This window comes from Suillus bovinus (genome assembly GCF_016758785.1).
Source record: "Suillus bovinus strain UH-Sbo-P2 chromosome Unknown EDB93scaffold_5, whole genome shotgun sequence".
In the NCBI taxonomy this organism is placed as follows: domain Eukaryota; kingdom Fungi; phylum Basidiomycota; class Agaricomycetes; order Boletales; family Suillaceae; genus Suillus; species Suillus bovinus.
This window is the reverse complement of record NW_024542061.1, coordinates 57783-82131: the sequence shown is the minus strand read 5'-3', so window position 1 is coordinate 82131 and position 24349 is coordinate 57783. Positions and strand designations below refer to the sequence as shown.

Here is a 24349-nt window from a genome sequence, read left to right as displayed (position 1 = left end):
ATAAACTGGAAAGGACCTAGGTAGGGTGATAATCAGGAAAATTATCGTAGGACCATAAATAAGAGAGCTCGCCTCGGTCTTGGATCGAAAGACACAGGAGATAAATCGATAAGCTGATTGAGACGGAGAATCAAATGTAAACGTGCATGAGGCATGTAACCGCGTACGTAAAGGAAATGGATGAGTCCGTACGAGCGTCGTCGAGAGTCGAATCTTGATAGATAGTTCTGATCAAAGGGACTTGACGGAAAAAAACAACTAAGAAACTCACCTCATAAACTGAAAGGTCGAGTTATGAGGATGTGGTCTTTCCAGAGGATGGATATCGTTTGGGGTTATGAAGTGTTAACACAGCGGAAAGACTCAAGTCTGGATCGGGTCGGATTAGAACAGTTTACTTGATTTACATCCGTTTACGTGGTCTCGCAATCGAATTTTGTTCACATCGAGTTCGAGTCTGGAGTAGGTCTTACATCTGTACCACGTTGGGTTATACACCTCAACACCTTGGATTAGCTAAAATCCATGTCCATCGAGCGCCCTTCCCCTCTTATAAGGGCACTTCCGCTTTTCGCTGGCACTTTAATTTTTTCTAGTACTTCAACGGTTTCCTCCATTGCAGTAGGTTCGAGCAGTTTGACGGACACCGACTTGGCAGCCAACTTCTTTGTCCTGTGCGCGCGTTGTTTCTCCCGAGCAACCGACATTCTGAAATAATATAAGTTAGTGTGGGAGATAGATACTTGGGCACGGAAAGTAAGAACCTTTGCTTCCAGAATGCATGCTCTCTCCGCTGCTTAATCTGTCCGATGCGTTTCATGGCGTTGATCGTCGTATGTATCAATTCGCGATCGTAGCGGACAGGTACGTTTCTACGCTTCTCAAAGTCGATCGTAGAGTCCTTTTTGCGAGAAGTGAGTAAAAATCTCTTAATATGAGAAAATGAACGTACAATCGTCATTTCCTTCCCTGCTGCTTTACGGAAAGCCTTTGTCCATCTTACTTTTCGAGGATTTCGCTTCATTCTAGGAGGACATTAAACATGGATCGAAAGATATGGCTTAAAAGTAACTTTCTTGAAGTTTTTGTGACATCTAAAGGTTTGATTCAATAACGCAGACTCTGGTTTTCTGCAGGACTAACTTTGAAGTGCAAAACCGGAATACTTTTGAATCATTGCGGACAAAGGCACTTCCTGAACATGCTGTGAGATGATTTATTGAACAGTCTCAAGTTTCCATTGCTCACCGTGCCCAGGATACACGCTCGTTGAGCAAAAATAACATTTCTCGATACGCATGTCTGCTTGAAAGAAAGGATAGCCGTGGGAAACAAATACCACCACTGAGAGCCATGTGCAGTATCAGTGCGATGGGAAATGCACTATTTTCACTTATCGCTGAATAACATTACAACAATAAAACATATTCGTATCGGATTTACTCTCAGGTATACCTTAGGTCTCTGCACATTAGGCCCAACCAGATTTTTTTTTCATTTTGTTGGGAGCCTGTTGCAGCGGCAGCACTGGATGGTGTCGAAAACTCAATAGATTTGATTTCGGCACACTATTATGTCACGCGTGGTACCTCATGGCTAATACATCCAATAGGGAATGATCTCAACCACAACCCTGGTGTGTGCCGATTCACTTCATTCAGGACCTTCCGCGCCTTGTGGCCTTGCTCTTTATCATGCAACGCATGAGATACAAGAAATGGGGACCTCACCCGTTGGTCGAACCTGAACCTGGATATGAAGGCGAGATCATCATCGAGTGTGAGAACAACACGGACAAGGACAGCCATGATCAAGAGGGCCAGAGAAAAAGCGCGTCGATCTTACGATTGGATTTGAGGTCTGACAAGCGCACAACTCATTTTGGTCTACGCGGACGCACAACGACTGTTTCCCCAGTGAAGAGTAAGGCGCTTTCGGCTCTGCCGCGGCTGTCTCATTCTCTCAACGAATCCACCGAATTGGTTGCCAAGCTTTTTTGGCCTGAAGACGCACGGCAGAGCGAGCCCGAGGTCCTCGAAGAGGTCTACAAGATTGCGACTCAAGATCCGGATGTGTTGGGCCATGTTCCAGACATGGTCTGATTCCACAAGTTTGAAGAAACATCCACGGCGACGATCAGAAAGGCACTAGGAATCGACGATGCAGGTAGCCAGGTCCTATACATCATCATGTTCAGAAAGCTTGACCCAATCACGATGCTGAGTGGGAGGAATTTATCCTCGCATGGTGGGAAGTCGTCAATTGTAAGTATCCTGTTCCTTTTTGTATACTTTATCACCCATTCACTGTTCGCACAGGCCATCGTGCCTTCTGGAAGAATGGCGTGCATCACCGCGACATCAGCACCAGCAATCTAGCCCCAGCAATCTGATGGGATACCGCTTACGTGGTCGATTCATGAGTGTCCTCAATGATTTCGACTTGTCGTCGATCGAACAATCTTTGTCCTCGATTAAAGACGCTCCCAAAGGCTTCGAGCGCACAGGAATGGTACCATTCGTGCCATTAAACCTTCTCACACCAGAAGCCATTGCAGGCGAAGTTGAGCACGTGTACCGGCATGATGCCGAATCGTTCATCTGGGTCCTCACTTGGATTTGTCTTCGATATGAAAGTGGCAAGCTCCTCAACAAGGGCAGGCGACTGGATGAATGGCTGATGGTAGATGCTCTTGGATGCGCAAAAGAAAAGGTCTCCTTTTTGTTTCAAGGAACGCTTAACAAAAAATTGTGGACACCGATATCGCAGTGTGTCCTGGGAGGTTGCAAAGAAGTGCTTAGGGATGGTTTACCAATATGGAGGCTCATCGAATCCCGCCTTTACGAACAATGAAGAAGTGTCCCAAACATGGCTCCAGCATCGTGTGCCGACAGATATCATTTAAGTCAATTGCTCGTTCTGGCCTACTCCAGTAGGTATGCTTGCAGTTGAGGCAGCGTACCTCCGAAATGCGATACCACGTACTATTTTGTATTTGTTAGCAAAATTTTGGGTTATCCATATTGGGCGCATAATTATGACGCTGGATAGTGAAGAGGGGCAAGCTTCAGAGTACTTGTCAAAGTTGGCATGCCATTTGATGTCGGCTACAACAGTACTTGATGTCAATAGACAGTGATGTGCCTGGCAGATGCAAAGCTCGACCAAATACTAGTAACCCAGCCAGGAACCAGGCTGGGCACCATCTACCCGTGTCAGGCCTTACAATCATTGCTTCAATTTCTCAACCAACTCCGGCACTACCTCAAAAAGGTCTGCCACTAACCCTACATCTGCCACTTGGAAGATGGGTGCGTCGGGATCCTGAAAACCAATTACAAGGGGTTGAGAGTGTTTGTGAGAACGCACATACCTTATTTACTGCCACAATGAGTTTGGAATCCTTCATGCCGGCAAGGTGCTGGATAGCACCAGAAATCCCCAACGCCATGTACAGTTCAGGAGCCACCACCTTTCCTGTCTGCCCAACTTGCAGGGAGTTATCTGCGTACCCTGCATCTACAGCAGCACGGGATGCTCCAACCGCAGCACCAAGTGCATCAGCAAGGGGATACAGAGTAGACTGGAAAGTCTCTGCATTCTTCAATGCGCGTCCCCCAGAAACAACGCGACTTGCAACACCCAAGTCAGGGCGATCTGATTTCGTTAGAGATGTGTTGATATGTTCCGTGGGTGCATCAGACACCTCTACAGAATCGAGGGCTTTGACTTCGCTCTCTGCTGCATCTCCTGCTCCAGCAGCCGCAAATGCGGTGGACCGGACAGTGAAGAACTTGATAGGGATGGAGGAGGATGCACGAACTGTTGATATGGCGTTACCGGCGTAGATGGGACGGGTGAATGTAGTGCTTCCCGATGCTGCGTCATGTTCGAGAGACGTAATATCAGATACGGCCGGAACATCTAGTTTTGCTGCGACTCGAGGAAGGATAGACTTGGCAGAGCTAGAGTGAGCAGAAACGACATGCGTGAAGGGCGAGCTCTGTGATAGAAGCTTTTCCAAGAGTGGAGATACTGTCTCAGGTAACAGCGTGGTGTACTGTGGAGATGCGCAATGCAGCAGTAAGGTCAAACCGTTTAATCTAGAAGGGATCAGCGATGGATCAGAGGGGGTTCAAAGGCAAACCTCTTAGCCTTCTCTACAACAGATGGCACCTCCTCGGGGCTGCCCACGACAAGGCCCGTGACTTGACCACCCAACTGAGATGCTGCCGTTAAGGCAGAAAGTGATGCGGAGTCAAGGTTGCCCTGGCGGTGCTCCAAAAAGACAAGAGCATGGGGTGAAGCAGCTGTCGCATAGCTGCGAACGGGTACCCTGTTCAGCAATGAAATCCGTGCTTTCAACATCTTGAGAGGACTTTGCCGAAGAGATTCTGACAGATAACGAGATAGTTCATGCTAAGTCTCTATATATACATGTCTCTTTATGTAATTTTGTACTTATGGTTTCAAAATTATTTTATAGTAACCGGTGAGCCCGCGCCAGCCTGCTGCGTGCAGTGATTAACCTGTGGACGAGATCATGCATAAACCGGTCACCGTTAAAATGATCGTCGTCTCATTCAAGCGACTTATCAAACTTTATTCCATATTGTGCCTCTCCGACTGTACTATCGTAGTACGTGGTGGACCTGTCGGGATCTAGCAACTTCGCGTTCGCAATCGTTCTGATCAGGCGTTGACTGGCACTACTACGCCTTATCGTCTCCTGGCCTATGAGAAATTCCCTGACAAATATACTGGAATCCCTTCGTCGGTGATGTTTGACATGACTTTTGGCCTGACAGACACTCCACTCCGACTGCGTTTGAAGATGGCCGCTCAGGGTGCTCAGCCAGGCACTTGCCACCAGATAAATTGTCTTGCTGCGAGCGTGTTCAACTGTCACTGAGGCACAGTGGTGATAACCACCAGAATGTCTGAAACTCACTATTACGGAAGCATGCGAGACGCCATCGAACACGGCGAAATTTCGATAGAATAAGTGTGACAGGAGCGGTGATGAGAGACAGGCCCGGGTAACTTGATAAATAGCCATGCGCACAAGATATGCGGGATCTCAAAGTGATATTGCGTGATAGAGTGCAGGGTATATGGGGTAATGTCATGCATGTCAGTGGTAGGCTACTGCAGGCAGTCGTACTCGTCTGATACGAGTAGTGCGGTATAGATCCTGGCTTGTAAAATGATCAGAACACAAATTTAAGAATTACAAGGAGCGAGAGAGTTCAGACTCGAAAAGTACTCGGTCGAGGAGATGAGGCACAAGCTTAAAGGTCACCGCTCGACGTGATCGGTCACGGGTCCGGCGGCCACAGTTTCTCACGGAAGCTGACCTTGTTCGTCCACACTCTGGGCCTATCATCGATTGTCTATCAAATGATCAATCTCTCGTTGGAGTGCCTTTCCCAAACTAGTCGCCGGTCGCCCATACTATGTCCTATTCTTATGCATTCCCCGAACCTTCGATATCGTGAGGTTTACAATATATATTGCGAGCTACTTTCGTATATATAGTACTCACCGTTTTACAAACCCCGAATATCAAGCTTTAACACCGTTTGAATTCGTTCTGTGCTGCCTAAACGTTCATAACTTTGTTCTCAGTCATCTACTACTCAGGTCAGCCGACTTGTAACTTCAATCTGCATTCGATCACTTACTCGCGTCTTATAGCGCGCACTCAGTCTACCATTCAATAAGAAATGGACTCGGACTCGGATGTGCGCATGTTTCTAACAGGTTATCAGCATGTCGCGTTCCCCGACCTTTCTGATAGTCGCGTTCATCATAACTCTACCACCTACGTCAAGTCAGCATCTCTCGACTTGGTGGCTTTCCAACAGTGCGGTATAGATACACCAGGATCCGCTGCCCTATTGCTTGCCTCGTTTTGTAACATATTGGGCTTGTACTGCGCATCCTCAGACATCTTGGTCGGCATTCTATCAGCAGGCGCAACTCTCCCCTCTCGGTTTCGTTGGAATGCCGAAACAGTTTGGGGCGATCTAGTGGACGAAGCTCGTCGTTCACTCCACGAAACTGCATCCCCAAATTTCACCGAGTCTGAGTTGAAGAGTGAGCTCGGCTTGAAAGAGGACCAATCACCATTTACTGCCCTCTTCGTCCTTGCTGATTCTGGACCAGAGAACGTATACATCCCAGATGACCTTAGATCTCCTTTGCTTTTGTTTGATCCTTCGGCAGCTTTGCTGTCTGTCCGAACTTCATCGCGCCTTGTACACCCTGCCGTGGCCGATCAGTTACTTGCTCAGATAGCGGTACTGTCGGTGCACGCAGCTCAAAACCTCATTTCAAAGATCTCATCACCTCCTTACCCAGCTGACTTTGCATCTACCTTCCAGTGCCTTTCCTCTGAGGCTCGTGCGTCCGTTTATGGTCATATCCGTCCTGTCACCATTGCCACAGACTTTATCCTCCCCTACGTCCAAGCCGATCCTAATGCCCTAGCAGTGTGTTGGTACCCTACTTTGCCAGCGGGTCCTAGAGACAATCTCGTTCCAGAAACACTGTCTTATGGCGATCTTCATGTCCAGGCCAACAAACTAGGTCGATACCTCATATCTCAGCAGTTGAAGCCTGAGGACAGGGTTGCTGTGTGCATGGATCGTAACCCACTGTTTCACATAGTCCTGTTTGGAATTCTGCGTGCCGGGGGTTGTTATGTTCCAGTCGGTATCAAGAAATCATCATTTTTATATGCGCTGATTTAATGCAAAGATCGATCCCGAGCTTCCAGACGAAAGGAAGTCATATATAGCAAAGGACTCGGGCGCTAGATTTGTCATTTTGGAGTCTCATAGGCACTCTCCTGAAATATTCGGGGACATTGTCCTCGATCTTGATGACGATCATATCTCGCAAGATATACAGGCAATGACTACAGCCGATCTGGCCGTTGCACTTCCAAACAATCTGTCGTATCTGCTCTATACATCTGGTAAACAATATCAGAAAATTCACTCGTATCCAGTGAATCTGACAACAACTCTAGGTACCACCGGTAACCCAAAAGGCTGCCTTCTCACCCATGAAGGTCTCGTTGAAGCGATACTAGCGCTAAGCTCCTTCTCAGCTGCTGTCCAAATGGATAATATCCGAGATGGAAGATATCTTGGCATTGCCTGTAGGAACAGTCTTCCCCCTCATTTATTCTCCTGACTTGGGCTTTGAACCATAGCTGTTGCGTTTGACGTACATCTCTCGGAAACCCTTGTGTGCCTCTCTCTGGGTATGGTCATGATTTCTGCGCCACGCGGACTACTGCTGGAGAATCTTCCTCATTATATCAGTCGTTTTGGCGTGACGCACGTTGGACTCGTGCCAAGCTTGATTGACGCGACTATGGGCACCATTCAAGAAGATGAAGCGATGGGTGGCATGAAACTGCGATTCATCGGCAGTGGTGGAGAGAAAATCAGCGACACAGTGAGGGCATTGTATCTCAATACCCTACGAGTCCTGAAATGGGAATGATAGATTCTAGACAAGTGGGCGGATCATCCCAAAGTCCGACTTGCAAACTTCTACGGGTAACTGATTAAATTCTTCTTACCGCCGATATCTTTCTTACCACGTCCCACAGCCCCACCGAGGTGACCATAGGATGTTGTGCTCGTTTTATGGATGGCAACACACCCAAAAACAACGTTGGACAAGCCTTCAGTAATGTTGCGGCTTACGTCGTTGATCAGAATCTCGATATATTGCCGCGGGGGGGCGTCGGAGAGCTCGTCGTTGGTGGCCCCCTTGTTGGGCGCGGCTACTATGGACGTCCGGATCTAACGGATAAAGTATTTATTGAGTGGCCACAGAAAGGTGCTTGGGCGTATCGCACGGGGGATCTAGCGCGTATGATGCCCGATGGATCATTGGAAATAATCGGCAGAATCGATACTCAGATCAAGCTACGCGGAGTGCGCATCGAGTCGGAAGGAATATCCGCTGTGCTTCAGCGAGCTGCTCGGTCCTGCCTGCAGCTGAACCTTGATGTTGGGACCATTCTTGGGACCCATCCAGAGATTGGAGGCGGCAGCTCACCGCAGCTGGTTTCTTTCATTTCTTGGGATACGGGAATATCAATCACTACGAGACGGGGCGGTTCTAGACCTGGACTGGTGGAAGCCGGAAGTGACCTCTTGCGCGTTTTGCGTGATGCATGCGAAAAGGAACTCGCAAGTTACATGCGCCCTGCCCATATAATAGCCCTCAATTGGCTTCCGCTTAATGCCAACGGCAAAGCGGATACCAAAGTCTTGACCTCCATCTTTTCAAGACTGGATTTTAACGAGTTGATCGGACTCCAAGACCCTACTGGCCACGTTGACAACCCAGACAGTGATAGCCCTGCTTCTGACCTCGAAGAACGGATACTAGAGCTCTTGAGAGAAAGCTTTGCGATTACGACTTCCGGTGGACCTATTGGTGTGCATACTAGCTTGTTCGCGCTTGGAATGGACTCCTTGTCACTTGCGCGGCTTGCATCCACACTCAGGAGGACCTTTAATATCGATATAACTGTCGCAGAAATAATGAAGTCTCCTACTGTCCGGGGTCTGTCTACTCGACTGGAAGGTCTCGTCGTTTCGCGACCAGGAGCAGATGCACCGGATATCGACAACTTCTCGTCACTATGGATGCCAGAAATTCAGAAGAAAATGCCGCGTCTCCACATAGAGCGTGTTCTTCCCTCTTACCCTATCCAAGAGGGTCTTCTGTATCGTTCGGAGAGTTCGCCAACGATGTGTGTGCAGCATGTCGTGATGCGAGTTCGAGATGATGTCTCTATACCGCAATTGCGTAGCGCCTGGGAGAAAGCAGTGGCAGATATCGATATTCTAAGGTTTGAACATTACCATGCCTTTGAATCTCTCTCATGGTATCATGATAGGACTATATTTTTCTTCGGTAAGACCTTGGTCCAGGTGATTTTGTCGCGGGAAACCTGTCACCTTCATTGGGAGGAGTCTTCCGTTGCGGCGAGCGACAATGAAACCTTCTCCAACTATTTCTTTGATGAAGAAGCCGCGAGAGTTACTGTGGAGATCAACGCCCTCATTACTTCTGTACCGCCCGTTCGTCTTCGGCTCTACCGCCAATCCTGCGACACTTATGTCGTACTATCCATTCATCACGCTTTGTTCGACGCTATTTCTCTACCTCGCATACTGAAGTACGTCGAGGATGCATATCTTGACAAGCCGCTTCAGAATTTAATCCCTCCCGATCAAATTTTGGAACACGTAACGTTCCGGGATTTGACGCCTGCTCGAGAGTATTGGACGTCGACTCTTCATAATTTTAACTGGTCTTACCGCAATATGATGGATGTGCCCCAATCAGCTTCTCCTAGACGGATTTCCATAATCCTCGATACGCCGTTTTCATACTTCCAACAAATGCTTGCCCATTGCCAAGTGACATTGCAGGCCGCGTTGACTTGCACCTTTGCTTCGGTTCTCGCAAACCATTTGTGCCAGTCGGACGACTTAATCTTTGGGGTGAGCTTTACCATGCTTGAGCTGGGCATCATTAACCGTGCAACTCAGATCATTAGATCAGGGAGGTTAGCACCTGTCGAGGGTATGGGCGACGCCCTCATCCCTCTGCTATCCCTTGTCCCTATGCGCGTCAACCTCAACAACCCTGATTGTCTTCGTAAAGTCCAGGATGACATCATTGCCGCGATTCCATTCGAAAATGTTCCTCTTGGGCAGGTACAGAAATGGGTTAGACCGGGTGCTGGTTTATTCGACATTCTTTTCTCGGTCAGGCCCGAAGACCAACCTGCGTACGAGCTCTTTGATGTCGTGCGGAGTGAATTGCCTCAGCCTGACGTGAGTCTTCTGTCTCATACTTCATCCTGCTGAGTTTTAACTACCCTCACCCAGTTCTTCCTGTCTGTGGAAGTTGTAGTGGACGTCTCAACAGATCAGCTCGTTCTTCAAGCAGCCTTTTATGATGACGGATCCCAGTTTGCCAATATTCAATCGATGCTTCTTCAATTTGAGTCTGAGGCTCGCAGTGTCGTGATCTCCGGAATGCCCCATGTCACTGTTCTACAGAAGTCCCCAGTCAATCGAATGGAATCCATGCCACCGGTTGTTACCGCTAATGGCACACATAATTCTAATGGGGAAAGGGGCATCAGTGTCGCGCTGCACTCTGTGAGGAAGATCATAGCTGAGTTTTTGGGCGTTGATCCCCAACGGCTATGGTCGAGAACATCATTTATTGCTCTGGGTCTCGATTCCATCAGGTCGGTGGGGCTTTCGCGAGCACTTAAGGAAGAAGGATACCACGTAACTGCAGCAGAACTTATGAAGTTCGCATGTCTGGCTGAACTAGAGTCCTTACCGACGCTATTGCAAGATCCTGGTCGTGCGCAGTTGGAGTTGGAAGCCCAGGATCTATTTCAAGAAAAATGTCGTACACTGGAGTCCCATTTTGACGTCGCCACCTGTCGGTTTTCTGATCGCGATGAAGTCAAGATACTTCCAACGACTGCTTTGCAGGCAGGGATGTTATCACAGGTAACAAACAACTCCTCTTCTTTGAGTGTAGTTTCTGATATGCTGCTCAGACGGTCATCTCTTCAGGTTTGCTCTATAATCACGTATTCATGTTCAAGCTGGCATCTTCCGTGGATCACGCCCGTCTTCGTCAAGCTTGTCAATCTATTGTCACGAGCTGTGACATCTTTAGGACAACATTCCATTACATCGTCGACCTGGGGAAATGGGCACAAGTTTCGCATTCTGATGCGCCCATGGTTTGGATCGATGTCACTCTGCGTGCTGGAGAATCTCTAGATGCGATGATCAAAACTGTCACCGCATCAACGAGCGTATCAGAACAGGGAACGTTAAAGCCTTCGTTGGCATTTTGTTTAGTCGAACAGCAGGAAGACGTCGGGACCAAGAACTATTTCTTTGGAATTGCCATGCATCATGCTATATATGATGGTGTTTCCGTCGGAGCGCTCCTCGAAGAGCTAGAGCGGGCGTATCGAACCCAGTCTTCTACCACACTACCTCAGTTCTATGACGCGCTTCCTTTGATACTGCGGGAAGAACATCAAAGCATTCCCTTTTGGGTCCAATATCTGCAAGACTTTCGTCCTGTTCCATTACCTCGCGCGGAGTCTACACAGCCTTCGTCTGCTATCTGTTCTCGTCGATTGAGGCTAGACCACCATATTCTGAAGACGGCTGCCAGTGATGCGGGTGTCACGCTTCAGTGTTTGGGGCAGGCAGCTTGGTCAAAGTTCGTCTCGTCGAAGGTATCTTCCTGTGACATAATGTTCGGGCATGTTGTCTCCGGACGCTCTTTCCCAGGCTACGAAGACGTTGTCGGACCCATGTTGGTACGTGTTTTGACCGAGGGGCAGGCTTACGCTGACCATACGGGGTGTAGAACACTATACCATGTCGTGTTCGTATTGGCGAAACCACGACAAACAGGGACTTGTTGCGTTCTATCCATGCAAATAACTTGGCCGCATTAGAGTGGCAACATGCCTCGCTTCGTGACATACAGTCCGAGACGGGGCTCTTTGATCTATGGGACAGCATATTTGTCTTTCAACCTCTACAGTCCAAATACTCAAGTCCTTTATGGAGTTTGCTCAATCCAGACGAGTTTCAAGCCAACGTTCAGGTACATACTTTGCACCTTTCTGTCTACTATACTAATTGGGCTGTTTTAGTATCCATTGAACTGCGAGTTTCACGAAATGGATGATGGATTTTCTGTGACGTTGGCTTGCCTGTCAAATATCATGGATATGGAGTCTTTGGATCATGAAATATCGCGACTCGAAGCCTTTCTCGTCACTATTATATCCCAACCGAATGCCAAGGCTGTCGCAGATCTTCCCTTTGACAGCTGGAAACTTCCCCTCCATAACGATGTGCTGACCGCCAGCATTGCACCCCACAAAGGAATAGATCATTTACCTCCTGCGTTGGTCAATGTCCTGACTTCTGTCGCCAAATGTTCTGTCGATAAGCTAGACCCGGACAGACCAATTGCGGCTATTGGGATTGACTCGATCACAGCGATTCAGCTCAGCGCAAAATGTAGGGAGGCAGGAATCCCATTGAGCATTGCGGATATCGTCGCTTGCCGTACAATCGGTGATTTGGCTACAAGGGTAGTCGAAGTGGAAAGACAGCCAAGGACCGATCCACCGCGTCTGGATTATTTAGTCCCTGAAATCAATTTTCAAACTTTCGCCGACAGATTCCCATCTGACCTGCGCGGAGACCTTGCGTTCACTCGGGCAACCTCTGGCATGAAATGGCTCATCTCCGCTTGGCAAAAAAGTCATTATGCGCGATTTCAGCATGTATTCGCCTATAAAATGACCCAGAAAATCGACCCTGAACGACTCCGTAGCTCATGGACGGAGTTCATTTCTCGACATCCCATTCTCAGGTCGACATTCGTCTCCGCAAAGTCTCATTCGGACGTCCAAATAGCGACTTTCATTACCGACAAGATGGGAAGCTCATTTACCATTGAGCCATTCGATGATTCGCCTGACAACGCGGATAGCCTGAAGGCGCGGATGAATACGATCGTTTCTCGCCCACCTCCAACCGATGGACCTCAGACCTACGCACTCCTTTTGAATGGCTTGCACAGCCAATATTTACTGATTAGAATGCATCATTTCCAATACGATGCCTGGAGTCTTGCCCTTTTGATCGAGGATCTCTCTCATATCTACCTTGAACAACCCTCGTCGGTCACATCAGATTATGGAACGTTCATGTCAACATTTGCACCAACGCAAGAAAATCTCCAGAAGCAGGAAGAATATTGGCGGTCCATCTTTTCACCCTCTTTCCGGCCAGAATACTTTCCTCAGCTCAGACCAGTCAAGGACGAGATTATCTCTCGGACTGTTGTCATCGCAAAGGATGCGGTACACGGGGCATCTACTCTTGAACAGCGCGCTCAGGCACATGGCGTGTCGCTACAGAGCGTTTTGCTGGCATGCTGGGCATACATCCAGTCTTCCTATATGTCGCCTGAGCAAGTGACATTTGGATTATGGCACGCAGGTCGAACAGGACCTGTCGAAGATATTGACAGATTAGCGTTCCCATGCATGAACGTGCTGCCAATGCACGCTCGTCTTGGAAGCAACAGCATCATAGATGTTGCTCGTAGCATTCAAGATGACCTACGGTTGCGCACTCCTGTCGTCCAGCAGACTGATCTTCAGATGATAGACCAGTGGATAGGAGGCACGGGTGCACCATTGTGCAATGTGTTTGTCAATTTGATTAGGTTACAGCTTCCGTCAGACGACGGAAAGGCGGGACTGTTTGAACCGGTAGATGTCAGTGATGTTCCAAACGAGATTGCTTAAGTCTAACTCTCACAAACAGATCCCTTACATGATACCGGAAGACGTCCCAGAACCAAATCCACAAACTGTCGACTGGATCCCTATGTCGAATCTTATACAGGTCAGATTCTTGACGTATTTCTCGCCTAGAGACCACATTAAATTGCAATTTAGGACGATGTTATGGTTGAAATTATTGTACACCCTTTGGAGGATACAATAACGATGTCGATCGAAAGTGCCCCAGCTATCATGGACACACAACTCGCTAAGGAAGCTATTGACTGTTGGTCAGAAATAGTTGGAGGTCATTGGGAAAGTAGAGTGTTCTCGTCAACATGAGGAGTATATCAATGTAATGTACAATATTTAAGTACTCACAATACTAGTCTAGATGTGATGACCTTTCCGGGCAGCGTCTAAGCATTCTTGCTCTAAGCCGCCGTACCAGATAACCTCGATACCGGCATCCTTCAACTTTTGCGCACCCTCACATTTGACAAAATCATCTGGCTCTCGTACACCTATAATGCAACGTCTGATTCTGGCGCGAATGAGGCCATCAGCGCATGCAGGCAGGCCGGATGTTCTGACTGAGCATGGTTCAAGCGTGGTATAGACGTCTACGAGGGGAAGAAGGTCTCCTAAGACAGGTACTGCTTCCCATGGCCATGGAGAAACGAGAGATTGTAGCTGCGAGGAAGAGAGATTCTCAAGCTTGGCCAAAGCATTTGCCTCGGCATGAGTGTTCCCTGGTAATTCCCTCGAGAAACCCTTAGACAACACAATTGGTTCCGAGTCTGGCAAGCGCACTACAATGATGCATCCTACACAGAATGCTGTCGGTACAGGTTCGCATAACGCAGCCTGCTCTAATGCCTGACGCATAAATGAATCATGCTCGTGCTCTTCTGGAGTCCGCGACTCGGATTTAGACGTCATGGTAGGTGATTAAAGGTACTGCCAAATTGCTGTCGGGGCTTTGCGTGTCAGCTTCGTTACTAGTGAACATTCTATGTGACTTACTTGTTCCTGGAGGCTTGAAACAGGTCGGGGACCCGGCGGGAGTAACGATGTACAACTCTGGGGCTTGACTAATAAAGTTCGGCATTAATTCGTTGTATTATTACGTAACAGCGTGTGGCGCGGCGAAGTCCGCGTAAATTGAGCACGTCTTGCTCATGAACCATCATGTCTTCGCCTTCAGCAGATCCTGTTGACCGTGTCGTCGAGGACGATGATACAATGGCCTCTGTTCAGGAGGAAGAAGTGGAAGGCGATGCCACTATGGCAGATCCCCAAGTCATCTCGGACGATAGCTCTGAGGAGGCGGAGGAAGACGAGGAAGAGGCGAGAAGAATCAGGGAAGGCTTTATCGTAGATGAAGATGAGGATGAGGAGGAAGACGAGGACGAGGAAAGGCATCGGCGAAAGAAGCGGCGTAAGAGGAGACACCGGAGGCGCGGTAAGCATATGAATTGGGTTTATTAATACGACGTTCTAAATATTTCCTTAGACGAGGAGGAAGCCTTGGAAGATGATGACCTTGAACTGCTGGAGGAAAACACAGGCACTTCATTTAGGAATCGACTGACTCGTTTACGGCGCGGGCCAGAAGGTGGTTCCCCACCCGCCCCATCGACCTCTAAGCGCAAGCCAGTTGTGGAATCGTCAGAAGATGACTTAGATGATGAGGACCTGCCGCAAGTCCAGGATATTCAGCGAATTTGGGATGATGAGCGCGCTGGAGGTGGACGTGATGATGAGGAAGACATGGATGATTTCATCGACTATGAAGATGAAGACGAAGGTGCTGGTGCTATGGACGAGCAGGAACGTGAGGAAAGACGAAGAGAGAGGAAAAAGCGAGAGAGGGAGAGGCGGAGAGCTATTGGCTCTCGTCCTGAGCTAGCGGGTATCGACGACATGTAGGTCGATTGTCGATTCCTTGCGTTACATTATTGACAATGGGTGCAAATTCAGGGCATGGGACGAAATACATGGCGTCTTTGGAGATGGCCATGACTATGATTGGGCATTGTTGGGTGACGATGAAATAGATTTCGAGGAAGAGCGTCTTAAGCCAGAGATGAGATATCAAGACGTACGTATACTCTTTCAACTTCTCCTATATAATATATTTACTCTCTTCCAATAGGTATTCGAACCATCAGAGATCCGTGCGCGTATGTTGACTGAGGACGATGATCTGATTCGGGCACAAGACATACCAGAGCGCATGCAATTAGCAACTTCGTCGCTTTCTCAATCGTCCACGCTATCCCTCCATCAGAACCTCACTGAAGCTGATTTGGACGATGCAGCAATGTGGGTTACCGTCCGGCTATCTCCTCGGAAAACACGAGATTTCTTTAGTCAGGAAGGCCCGTACAACATGTATCGCGAGCCTTTGGTCATGGCCGTGACGTATGCTCTTCGCTTTCTCTTCGTCCAGGAGTTCGAGGTCCCGTATATTTGGACTCACAAACGGGACTACATCTCGTATTTCAACCCTCAAGAAATGCGCACTCGAGTCCAGCTTATCAGCCTCGCTGAACTCTGGCGAATATATGCACTTGGCCAGAAATATCGGTCTTTAGCTCAAAGAAGGAATGCCTTGGCCTTGTCATATGCACGCCTGAATACCGAGGACGAGTATTTTGAGCAGACAATTAGGCCGAAAATCGATAGTGTGGAGGTTGTCACTGATGCAACCGAATGGTTGACCATGAGGTATAAACTCAAGAAACAGGACACCTTTGACTTTCAGTTCCACGATGACGAGGACCAAGCGGCAAACAGAAAGAGAAAGGCTCCCAGTCGCATATCTGCGTATGAGGTAGCCAAGAAGAGTATAGTTTCTAAACTTGCTGATGTACGCCAGTCCCTTTCTGAGTCATATGCACGCATTCATGTTCTGCTGTATCACAGGGTTTCGGAATTAAACCACATGAGGTGGTTTACAACTTCGTTGCGCAAGAGAACGTACATTTCGTCGATGATCAGGAGCTGAATCCCATTGCGTTTGCGGAGCAGTTTACGGATCCGGATGCCGCCGTGGCACAACCTGCTGAAGAGTTACTACGTCGTGCTCGAATGATTCTTGCAACAGAACTTGGCAAAGATCCTTTGTTGCGTCAAGCAATGCGTGATCTTTTCAAGACTGATGCTTTGATCTCTGTGCTGCCCACAGAGAGGGGAATGACTAAAATTGATGAGCACCATCCATACTTCGTGAGTACTTCCGTGACTTCTGATCGAGCGCCCATTCATCTTTTTCTGCATCAGAATTTCAAATACCTTCATCACAAGAGTATTACGCAGATGATGGACACACCACAGTTTCTTCATATCCTTGCGGCAGAAGCTGAGCTTTTGGTCACCGTATCAACATTTCTTACCAACGAGGCAAAGGCGAAGTTCGAACGTAGACTCAATGACGCATTTGCATCTGACAGCTATAGCGATACTGCCAGAGCTTGGAATGAAGAGCGATCACGTGTCGTCCAAGAGGCCCTCGAACAACACCTTATGCCTGTGGGTGTTAAGTGGGCGCGAGAATGGCTTCGAGAGGAAGTAGAAGATACACTCGCAGCCCACTGCGGCAACGTTTTGAGAGAGGTGCTTTTTCACCATCTTACTATTGATCTGTCATTGACTCGTTCTTAGCGCATTGACGTGGCTCCATATATCATCCCCGAAATGAAGCCAGGTGACACTGCGTCTGTGCTTGCTGTGTCTTGGGGCAAGGGGGATCCTCAGAAGGATGCAATCACCATGGTTTTCCTGGACGAGGCAGGGAGACTGCGCGAGCATACCAAAATTGACAATCTTGTTGATCGTGATTACCAGGACGAGTTCACAGATCTTTTGAAGCGGAGACATCCCGATGTTATCGTCGTGGGTGGCTTAAGTATGGCTACGACCAAGCTGGCATCAAAGGTTAAGGCTCTTGTTAATGGAGAACCATCAAATCCGGATCCAACAGCAAATGGTGCAGACGGTTGGGGAACTTCAGAGGCCCCTAGGGAAGCAAACGAACAGGCGTTCAACATTCCTGTGATGTACGTTCGTGACGAAGTTGCTCGTATGTACCAACACAGCAAACGAGCTGCGGAGGAATTCAGTGCGCTGTCGCCTGTTGCCAAATACTGTGTTGGACTTGCTCGGTATATTCAGAGTCCGTTAAACGAGTACTCTGCGCTTGGACACGACATTACTGCCATTCCCCTTGAGGATGAAGATCAGCACCTGGTTTGTAATGGCTGCAGTCTTCTAGGCCAATATTGACATGCGCGTAGATCCCCAAGGAGAAGTTACTCTCAGCTCTGGAGCGAACTTTGGTTGACGTCACGAATAAAGTTGGAGTTGATATCAACCGCGCTGTCAACGATCCCTACTATCAGCATTTATTGCCTTTCGTCTGTGGACTCGGCCCACGAAAAGCTCAGGTTCTAGTCAAGAAGATTTCTGCCATGGTCAATTCAAACTTTTTTTTTCCATTTGGTCTTGCTCACGTAACGCCAATAGGGGGGCAATCTGATCAATCGTGACCAATTCATCAAGTCATCACTGTTAACGACCAAAATTTTCCTCAATGCCGCTGGATTCCTGCGCATCTCGCGAGATCCTGAAGTCAAGCTTTCCAAGAATCGCCATGCTGACGATGACGTCCAAGATCCCCTTGATGATACTCGTATCCATCCCGAGGATTATGAATTGGCCCGCAAAATGGCAACTGATGCCCTGGAGTTAGATGAAGAAGATATTCACGATGAACACCCTTCTCATGTCGTCTCAGTCATCATGCAGGATGTTGACAACGAAAGAAAGTTGAACGAACTTAACCTCGACGAGTTTGCCGTCAGCATGTACGAGGCAAATGAAGACCGTAAACGTCACACATTGAATGTTATTCGAGAGGAGCTGCTGAAACCGTTCTCCGAGCAGAGGGCGGCTTTTCCCTCTCTAGGGCCATGGGATGTTCTCACGATGCTCAGTGGAGAGACCCCTCGAACTCTCCGTATGGGTCTCATTGTCTCGATTATGGTGGTCCGCCTTGAGTCAACTCTCGTCCATATTCGTTTGGATTCCGGCATCGAGGGCGTCATTGATATCGGGTACCTTACTGAAGAAGGCAACATGGCTCCCAAGGATGTCGTTAAAAAAGGACAAACTATACCAGGTGTCATTGTCGATGTCAAGCTGGATTTACCTGCAGACCAGTTCTTCGTTAAAGTGTCTGTCCGCCAGTCTGATCTTCGTGCGGGTGATGCCCTCTTCCGGTCTGTCAAACGAGATGATCAATGGAACCTTCCACAGTTTGAACGGGATCTGGAGATGCAGGCTCGTAAAAAACGCGCAGAGATTGACCGGACGAGAAGAGTAGTGAAACATCCCAATTTCCACAACTTCAATGCCACCCAAGCTGAGAACTACCTTGACAAGCAACAGCGTGGCGATGTAGTAATTCGCCCATCTTCTAAAGGCGTTGATCACCTTGCTGTAACTTGGAAGGTTGACGACAAGCTTTATCAGCACATTGGTACGTGCGTCGTCAATTACCGAAAGTTTGCACTCTCATCCCACCGCAGACGTTACCGAAATTAATACGGGCCAGGGAGGAAATCTACTCATCGTCGATGAAAAGCATCAATATGCTGATCTAGATGAATTGATTGTTAATCACGTTCAGGCGACCGCCCGTAAAGTGGAGGAGCTGATGGCTCATGAGAAATTCAAGCACGGCTCCGAAGACGAACTTCGTACGCTCAAGGCCCTATATTTGAATATCTGGGATTAATATTCATATTACAGATATGTTTTTGAAAAACTTCGTGGCAGCCAATCCTGCAAAGAGCATATATGGCTTCACCTTGAACCGGAGAAAGCCTGGCCACTTCAATTTGTGCTTCCTTGCTAACAAGAACTCCACCGTTCAGACATGGGTAAGCAGGGGTTACTTGTGTGTATCTCATGCTCAATTGTATCACAGCCTGTTCGAGTTATGCCCGAATCTTATTGTCTATTTGATGCCGCAGTAGCTGGCGTTCCTGAGCTTTGCGACGCTTTCAAAGTCCGGTGAGCTTGTGCAGTTCCTTCCAAGCAATTTTTAGCTGACTCTTGTCCAGGCATCTACATCAATCTCAAAATTTAGCTGGTTCTGCTGCTGCTGCTGGAGGGAAAACACCATATGTAGGTGCTGGTGCACGAACACCTGCTCGAACGCCCGCCCGCACAGCCCCTGGGCACATGTCCGTTCGTCAAGCCGCTCGGACACCTAACCCCTACGGTGGCCAGACACCTGCTCCGGGGATAGGAGTACCGAGCTTTGGACCAGGCGCTCCGAGCTCCAGCTTCAATATACCCCCTCCTCAGGCGTCGTTTGGTTACCAAACCCCCGCATATTCAGGTCCACCACTACCTGGTATCCCTCCAGGAATGAACCCTCAACGGGCTGCGATGATACAAAATACAACAGGTTGGGGTCAAGATTCGGGTTGGTCATGATATGTCTGTTATTGTGTTGCTTCTTGTTGTGTTATTCGTTACTTTTCAATGCCTATTTTGCTTTTTAGATGTAACAGGGAATTGCCTTCAGGCGGAAGGACGCATAATTTATAGGAGCGAGCCATGGAGATCTCAAACTTTTTATACATGGTGCAGTCTTTTGTTCGTCTGAATCTCGAACGTTCAAAGTATGGCTTTTTGGTAGCGTACTGAAAGCCGTACGCTTAGTTGAAAAGGGTCCGGGGCTTGCGTATCATACCTGCTAAGCAGAAAGCTGACCAGAACAAATATACCTTGCGCATTTGCGCATGTCTAAGGTCATTTCACCTTAGACAAATGCATTCTATAATGGCCGCCAGCGGACTGGTATGGCACGTCCCACTGATCAGGGCAAGATTTGACAATTTGGAAATGCATTCGTGAAGTAGGGCCCTTATACTACGGCCTCCATAAAGCACACTCCCAAATGGACATAAAATTTGAAAAGAGGAGGCTCCCAGCTTTACAACTGTTTGCAGCGCACTGGACTTTGAACAGGATAAGTCATGCGCGGAAAGAAGGCGGACCTTGAGCTGTGTGCTGTTGACTGACTTCAATTTGCTGACTGGGTATCAAATTTCGCAGTCGCGAGCAAGGATGTGATTTTTACACGAAACAGGCACATGGATCGAGTATTCCAAGGACTGCTGATGATTCCAGGACTGGTACTGTACATGTGGTACACGTCCATACTGGCACCGCAGGCCGCTTGCCACGTATCATATATCATCGTCGAACTTGATGTCGGTACTGAATATATTAGCTCTTGTGAATGCATCCAGCGAACAAGTTCCAAATCGGTGATCTTTCTTGGTTTCTGCACAATGTCGAATTTGAGGTCCATCGAATGTTGACGGTGAATGTGTTGACAAATTGCAGCTCTAATGAAGGAACACTTACGACTCTTTACAAATGAAACTGGGAGACTCACAGTAGACAGTCGACACTAACGAACAGTCGGACAAGTGAAAACGTGGATGAGTGTATGGAATTCGGCGATGCTGTAGAAGATAAGATACGAGCAAAGGGGCTAGTATATACTGACCGAACAAACAACTTCAACTGGCGTCCAAAGCCATAAGCGTTCCCAGATCATCTGGGCAGCACCCTGCTGATGAATATATGAGATGGAACCTCCGACTATGGCGAGCATGTAATCGTATGCTGCAGAGTGCTACAGGGCACTTTGTAGTAAATTATGTCCGAATTCGAGGAAGACTCGGAGGAACTGGGCTTCCCCACTAGTGTTGGAAAATCTATTGCATGTGTTTTTGGGGAATTATCTTCATATGGGTCAGAACGTACCTATTGATCAGTTCCTATTAAGTCAACAAAGACACTTCCCATGACACGTCCGACATCCTTGGGCACCAGGTATCCGATAATTGCAACCATAAGGAGATCTATTTTCATATCTGAGTATGATACGTCAGTGTCGCGGCGCTACAATGTTCAAATAGCCTTACTCAAAACCTGCAAGTTCATCTGCATAGAAAACATCACACCATGGTGACTCATGCATGCCCTGCAGCCAGGTCATATGGACATGCATACAAAGCCCCACGTGTCTTGTTATTATTCAAGGAAACGCCTGAAGGAACGAGGTCATTCAAGCCCTCGGTGATTTTAGGAAGGTACAACTTGCTCCAAGACACTGGACCGGGTATATCATGGACTGTGAGTAGGTCCTTGAGCAAAAAAGCACATGGAGTCGACCACTCTTTGTGTAGGGCTCTGGATAGTAGTGTTCCCGTGGTGAAGTCCGGATACTTCAACCCGAATATAGATGGTACAGCTCGACAGAACCAAAGGACGGATAAGCATACTCCACATCATGGTTGAAGAGCTGCCCACGCCCGATGATGGTCGGGTTTTCTGGATCTAGATGTGACTCATATCCCTTCCAAGTCTGGAGGAAACACAAGTTCTCGGGAAGATCAGCATCCTGGAGAGCATCGTGACAATCCCTCAGCATCTGGAGGAGAGAGTTAATCAGGGCCTCTCCGGCGCCAGCAGGTCCAAGAGAGCCATGTCTGTGCATCTGCAACTACGTCAGATGTTCGCTCTTTGCAAGGAGAAATTCAGTCATACAAGCATTACTCGATCGATACTGTAATCACCAGGTGATTCTGCCTTTTGTGAGCAGCAGTAGGCACAGTGCACACGATACGTAGTCAAGTTTCGGAGTCTCTTGAGAAAGTCATCGTCTTTATGTCTCTGTGATCCACACCTGCCAGAAGTACTTTAATCTCCTCGGTTGCGAGATGTGAGCGACGTGTCATGACCTGTTAGCATTCTGAAATAGATCGGCTGGCGTGAAACTTCGAATTCCCTGATACTTGACAGTACATGCACCTGATGGACAGTCGGACTAATCCGGGAACGTGCCCTACATCGACCTCTCCTTCAGGACTAACGAGCATGGTCGACGTTCGAGTTCAGCCAACACATATAGCACCTACTGCTCCACCACCCCTTAGTTCATACCCAGAACCCAGCATCTTCGGGGGGAACTCCAGACGTGCGAAACCTGGTGAGCACCGCAGGATATCACCCATTCCACAAAGTGATGTAATTCCAAAATGAAATTTCGGACAAGTCGCAATGGCCTCAGACTGTCTTGTGCTGAAATTAAATTGCGGCCTCCGCGGAACAGAAATACCTAGTGTAATGGCAAGAAGAATCTATACTGCGTCGGTAGATCTAAACCCCGCAAGTCGCGTTCCAGGTCTTATCCCGGAACCGAATGCTTGTGCTGTAATGGTTCGCATTGACAAAAGTATCGAGGGAGCAAGTCCCAAATGTAGGATCCATGCCTTGGCCGCAAATAGTCAAGGGCATCGTGGCATCATTCAAGATAAGGCGAATTTGAGGTCCATCGTAACTGGAGGAAATATAAGCATTTCAAGCATGGATTTATTGAAATAGTGTAATACTGACGAGCTTGTACATGTGAATTTTTCCCAAACCATATTGGCGGCGAATGGTGTAAGTTCAGATACCCGAAACTTCCGCCCAGGACGTAGCTCGTCGGGGGACAGGGGTGGATCATCTCTGGAAAATTGTCAGCGTAAAAGTCCCCGCGGATGAGTACGGCGCTTACTTTGCTAAACCCAAAGCAGATAGAGCGAGTAAAATTGTGACATCGTGCCCGAATTCAAGATATAATGGGCGGCTGCCTCCTTTAGAATCTGTCAAGCTGCGGATAATGTGAAATTGTGTTGTGAAATACGAAACACGTGCATACCGCTCAATTAGTTTGTTTACAAACACTGTCCCCACGAGAGGGCCTATGTTATCTGGCAACGTATAGGCGCACGAAGCGTCCATTAAGATGTCCCTCTCATACCTTGATAATAATGATATTCAGAAAGCTATGCATGTTTAATCAACCAGTCTTACTCAAAATCAGCCAGTTCGTCAGGTCGAAAAATGCCACACCATGGAGAAGTACCATGGGAAGCTAAGTCATAGGCACAAGCAAACAAAGCCCCATGGATATCATCTTCAGTGAACCCGACTCCAGGTAGAAGCATGTTCAGGCGATCAGTAATTACAGGCAGGTAGTGTTTGCTCCATGTTGATGTCGCCTGTTTCCCATAACTGTAGTCGAACTTGGGACAAGCTGGTCCTGGTGCAGGAGTGATCCAAGAAACTGGATCATGTTTGCTATTGACAGTCACAATGCGCACATCTGGATCCAGTCCGAAAAAACCCAACGCAAACCAACGTGCAGACTCGATTACTCGACCGGAGTCACTAGATAAGATGACGTCGGTTGTCAAGTGTGGGTATTTCAATGCGAACCTTGCGGATTATTACAATTCCTGCCTTCACATGAAATTGAATCTCACTCACTCGACTCCATGATCAAAGAGTTCCTTGCGCCCAAGTATAGTTAAAACATGTGGTGTCTGGCTGAAATTATACCCTGCTCTCAGAAACTGGAGCTCGTGAGGCAGTTCTACTTTCTGGATAACATCCGTTGCGTCATGGAGTGTCTGAACCAACTGCTCTATATATCTGTGCTCGCCAATGGGACCACGAGAGCCATGGCGGTGCATCTACTTTGTGATTAGCCTACCGTTTATATGCGTTGTCTATTACTACACTCACGAGCATTACTTGGTCAACGGTGCAGTCGACAGGGAGATTTGACTTGATTTCTGAAGCATCGTGGTGACTAGCACGATGATACGGGGAAATGCTGCCAAGATGGTTCAGAACATTGTGAGTGATGTTGAGGACATAAGACGTAGATGAAAGGAGGCTTAGAATTGCCTGCGTACGCATCCCGGGAGAGTCGAGACTCGTGAGTTGGCTGTAATTGTCAAACTTCTATTGGTTACCATGAATTCGTCCACGCCTGTCACGTTGACTTCCGCTCGCCATAATTCC

At 48.1% G+C, this 24349-nt stretch overlaps 8 protein-coding genes across 8 annotated transcripts; 4 read left to right on the top strand and 4 right to left on the bottom strand.

Annotated features, from left to right (window-relative positions):
- Positions 1-512: 512 nt before the first annotated feature.
- On the bottom strand, positions 513-1300 carry EDB93DRAFT_1238004 (ribosomal protein L24e-domain-containing protein; the record flags this gene model as incomplete). The annotated part of the gene is made up of 6 exons (XM_041451496.1): positions 513-708; positions 765-901; positions 953-1018; positions 1073-1094; positions 1144-1195; positions 1249-1300. 6 exons carry the CDS (start codon positions 1298-1300, stop codon positions 513-515), a joined length of 525 nt encoding a protein of 174 aa, XP_041311939.1.
- Positions 1301-1626: 326 nt separating this feature from the next.
- Positions 1627-2259, top strand: EDB93DRAFT_1334627 (uncharacterized protein). The gene has a single exon (XM_041455290.1). The coding sequence runs from the start codon at positions 1695-1697 to the stop codon at positions 2100-2102; it is 408 nt and encodes a 135-aa protein (XP_041311938.1). The 5' UTR covers positions 1627-1694; the 3' UTR covers positions 2103-2259.
- Positions 2169-2853, top strand: EDB93DRAFT_1077469 (uncharacterized protein; the record flags this gene model as incomplete). The annotated part of the gene is made up of 2 exons (XM_041445318.1): positions 2169-2247; positions 2339-2853. Coding segments are annotated over 2 exons (594 nt in total), but the record flags the coding sequence as incomplete, so codon positions are not given.
- A 187-nt stretch (positions 2854-3040) lies between these two features.
- On the bottom strand, positions 3041-4416 carry EDB93DRAFT_653717 (DHS-like NAD/FAD-binding domain-containing protein). The gene is made up of 3 exons (XM_041456998.1): positions 4148-4416; positions 3374-4103; positions 3041-3324 (listed from the first exon to the last, which is right to left on the bottom strand). Exons 1-3 carry the CDS (start codon positions 4366-4368, stop codon positions 3229-3231), a joined length of 1047 nt encoding a protein of 348 aa, XP_041311936.1. The 5' UTR covers positions 4369-4416; the 3' UTR covers positions 3041-3228.
- Positions 4417-5750: 1334 nt separating this feature from the next.
- Positions 5751-13744, top strand: EDB93DRAFT_1077366 (uncharacterized protein; the record flags this gene model as incomplete). The annotated part of the gene is made up of 14 exons (XM_041445309.1): positions 5751-6713; positions 6763-6982; positions 7037-7168; positions 7223-7470; positions 7522-7574; positions 7628-8884; positions 8933-9542; positions 9591-9878; positions 9933-10574; positions 10625-11407; positions 11458-11700; positions 11750-13393; positions 13443-13523; positions 13577-13744. 14 exons carry the CDS (start codon positions 5751-5753, stop codon positions 13742-13744), a joined length of 7332 nt encoding a protein of 2443 aa, XP_041311935.1.
- Positions 13745-13792: 48 nt separating this feature from the next.
- EDB93DRAFT_1076888 (cytidine deaminase-like protein) lies at positions 13793-14290 on the bottom strand (the record flags this gene model as incomplete). Its single annotated transcript, XM_041445277.1, has 1 exon — positions 13793-14290. One exon carries the CDS (start codon positions 14288-14290, stop codon positions 13793-13795), a length of 498 nt encoding a protein of 165 aa, XP_041311934.1.
- Positions 14291-14689: 399 nt separating this feature from the next.
- Positions 14690-19487, top strand: EDB93DRAFT_1077347 (SH2 domain-containing protein; the record flags this gene model as incomplete). The annotated part of the gene is made up of 12 exons (XM_041445307.1): positions 14690-14867; positions 14919-15330; positions 15386-15506; positions 15561-16277; positions 16334-16636; positions 16691-17023; positions 17072-17656; positions 17704-17880; positions 17933-18947; positions 18997-19167; positions 19220-19350; positions 19398-19487. 12 exons carry the CDS (start codon positions 14690-14692, stop codon positions 19485-19487), a joined length of 4233 nt encoding a protein of 1410 aa, XP_041311933.1.
- A 2761-nt stretch (positions 19488-22248) lies between these two features.
- EDB93DRAFT_653015 (phosphoglycerate mutase-like protein) lies at positions 22249-24344 on the bottom strand. The gene is made up of 7 exons (XM_041456995.1): positions 24068-24344; positions 23810-24015; positions 23354-23758; positions 23199-23300; positions 23055-23150; positions 22892-23005; positions 22249-22835 (listed from the first exon to the last, which is right to left on the bottom strand). The coding sequence occupies exons 1-7, from the start codon at positions 24242-24244 to the stop codon at positions 22655-22657; spliced, it is 1281 nt and encodes a 426-aa protein (XP_041311932.1). The 5' UTR covers positions 24245-24344; the 3' UTR covers positions 22249-22654.
- Between the last annotated feature and the right edge of the window lie 5 nt (positions 24345-24349).

Coding starts and splice junctions, on each gene's coding strand:
- EDB93DRAFT_1334627 (XM_041455290.1), top strand. CDS start 1,695: ATGCAACGCATGAGATACAAGAAATGGGGACCTCACCCGTTGGTCGAA.
- EDB93DRAFT_653717 (XM_041456998.1), bottom strand. CDS start 4,368: ATGTTGAAAGCACGGATTTCATTGCTGAACAGGGTACCCGTTCGCAGC. Junction 4,104..4,147: donor GTTGTAGAGAAGGCTAAGAG/GTTTGCCTTTGA, acceptor GATCCCTTCTAG/ATTAAACGGTTTGACCTTAC. Junction 3,325..3,373: donor TCATTGTGGCAGTAAATAAG/GTATGTGCGTTC, acceptor ATTGGTTTTCAG/GATCCCGACGCACCCATCTT.
- EDB93DRAFT_653015 (XM_041456995.1), bottom strand. CDS start 24,244: ATGCGTACGCAGGCAATTCTAAGCCTCCTTTCATCTACGTCTTATGTC. Junction 24,016..24,067: donor CCGTTGACCAAGTAATGCTC/GTGAGTGTAGTA, acceptor ATCACAAAGTAG/ATGCACCGCCATGGCTCTCG. Junction 23,151..23,198: donor GTAAACAAACTAATTGAGCG/GTATGCACGTGT, acceptor CATTATCCGCAG/CTTGACAGATTCTAAAGGAG.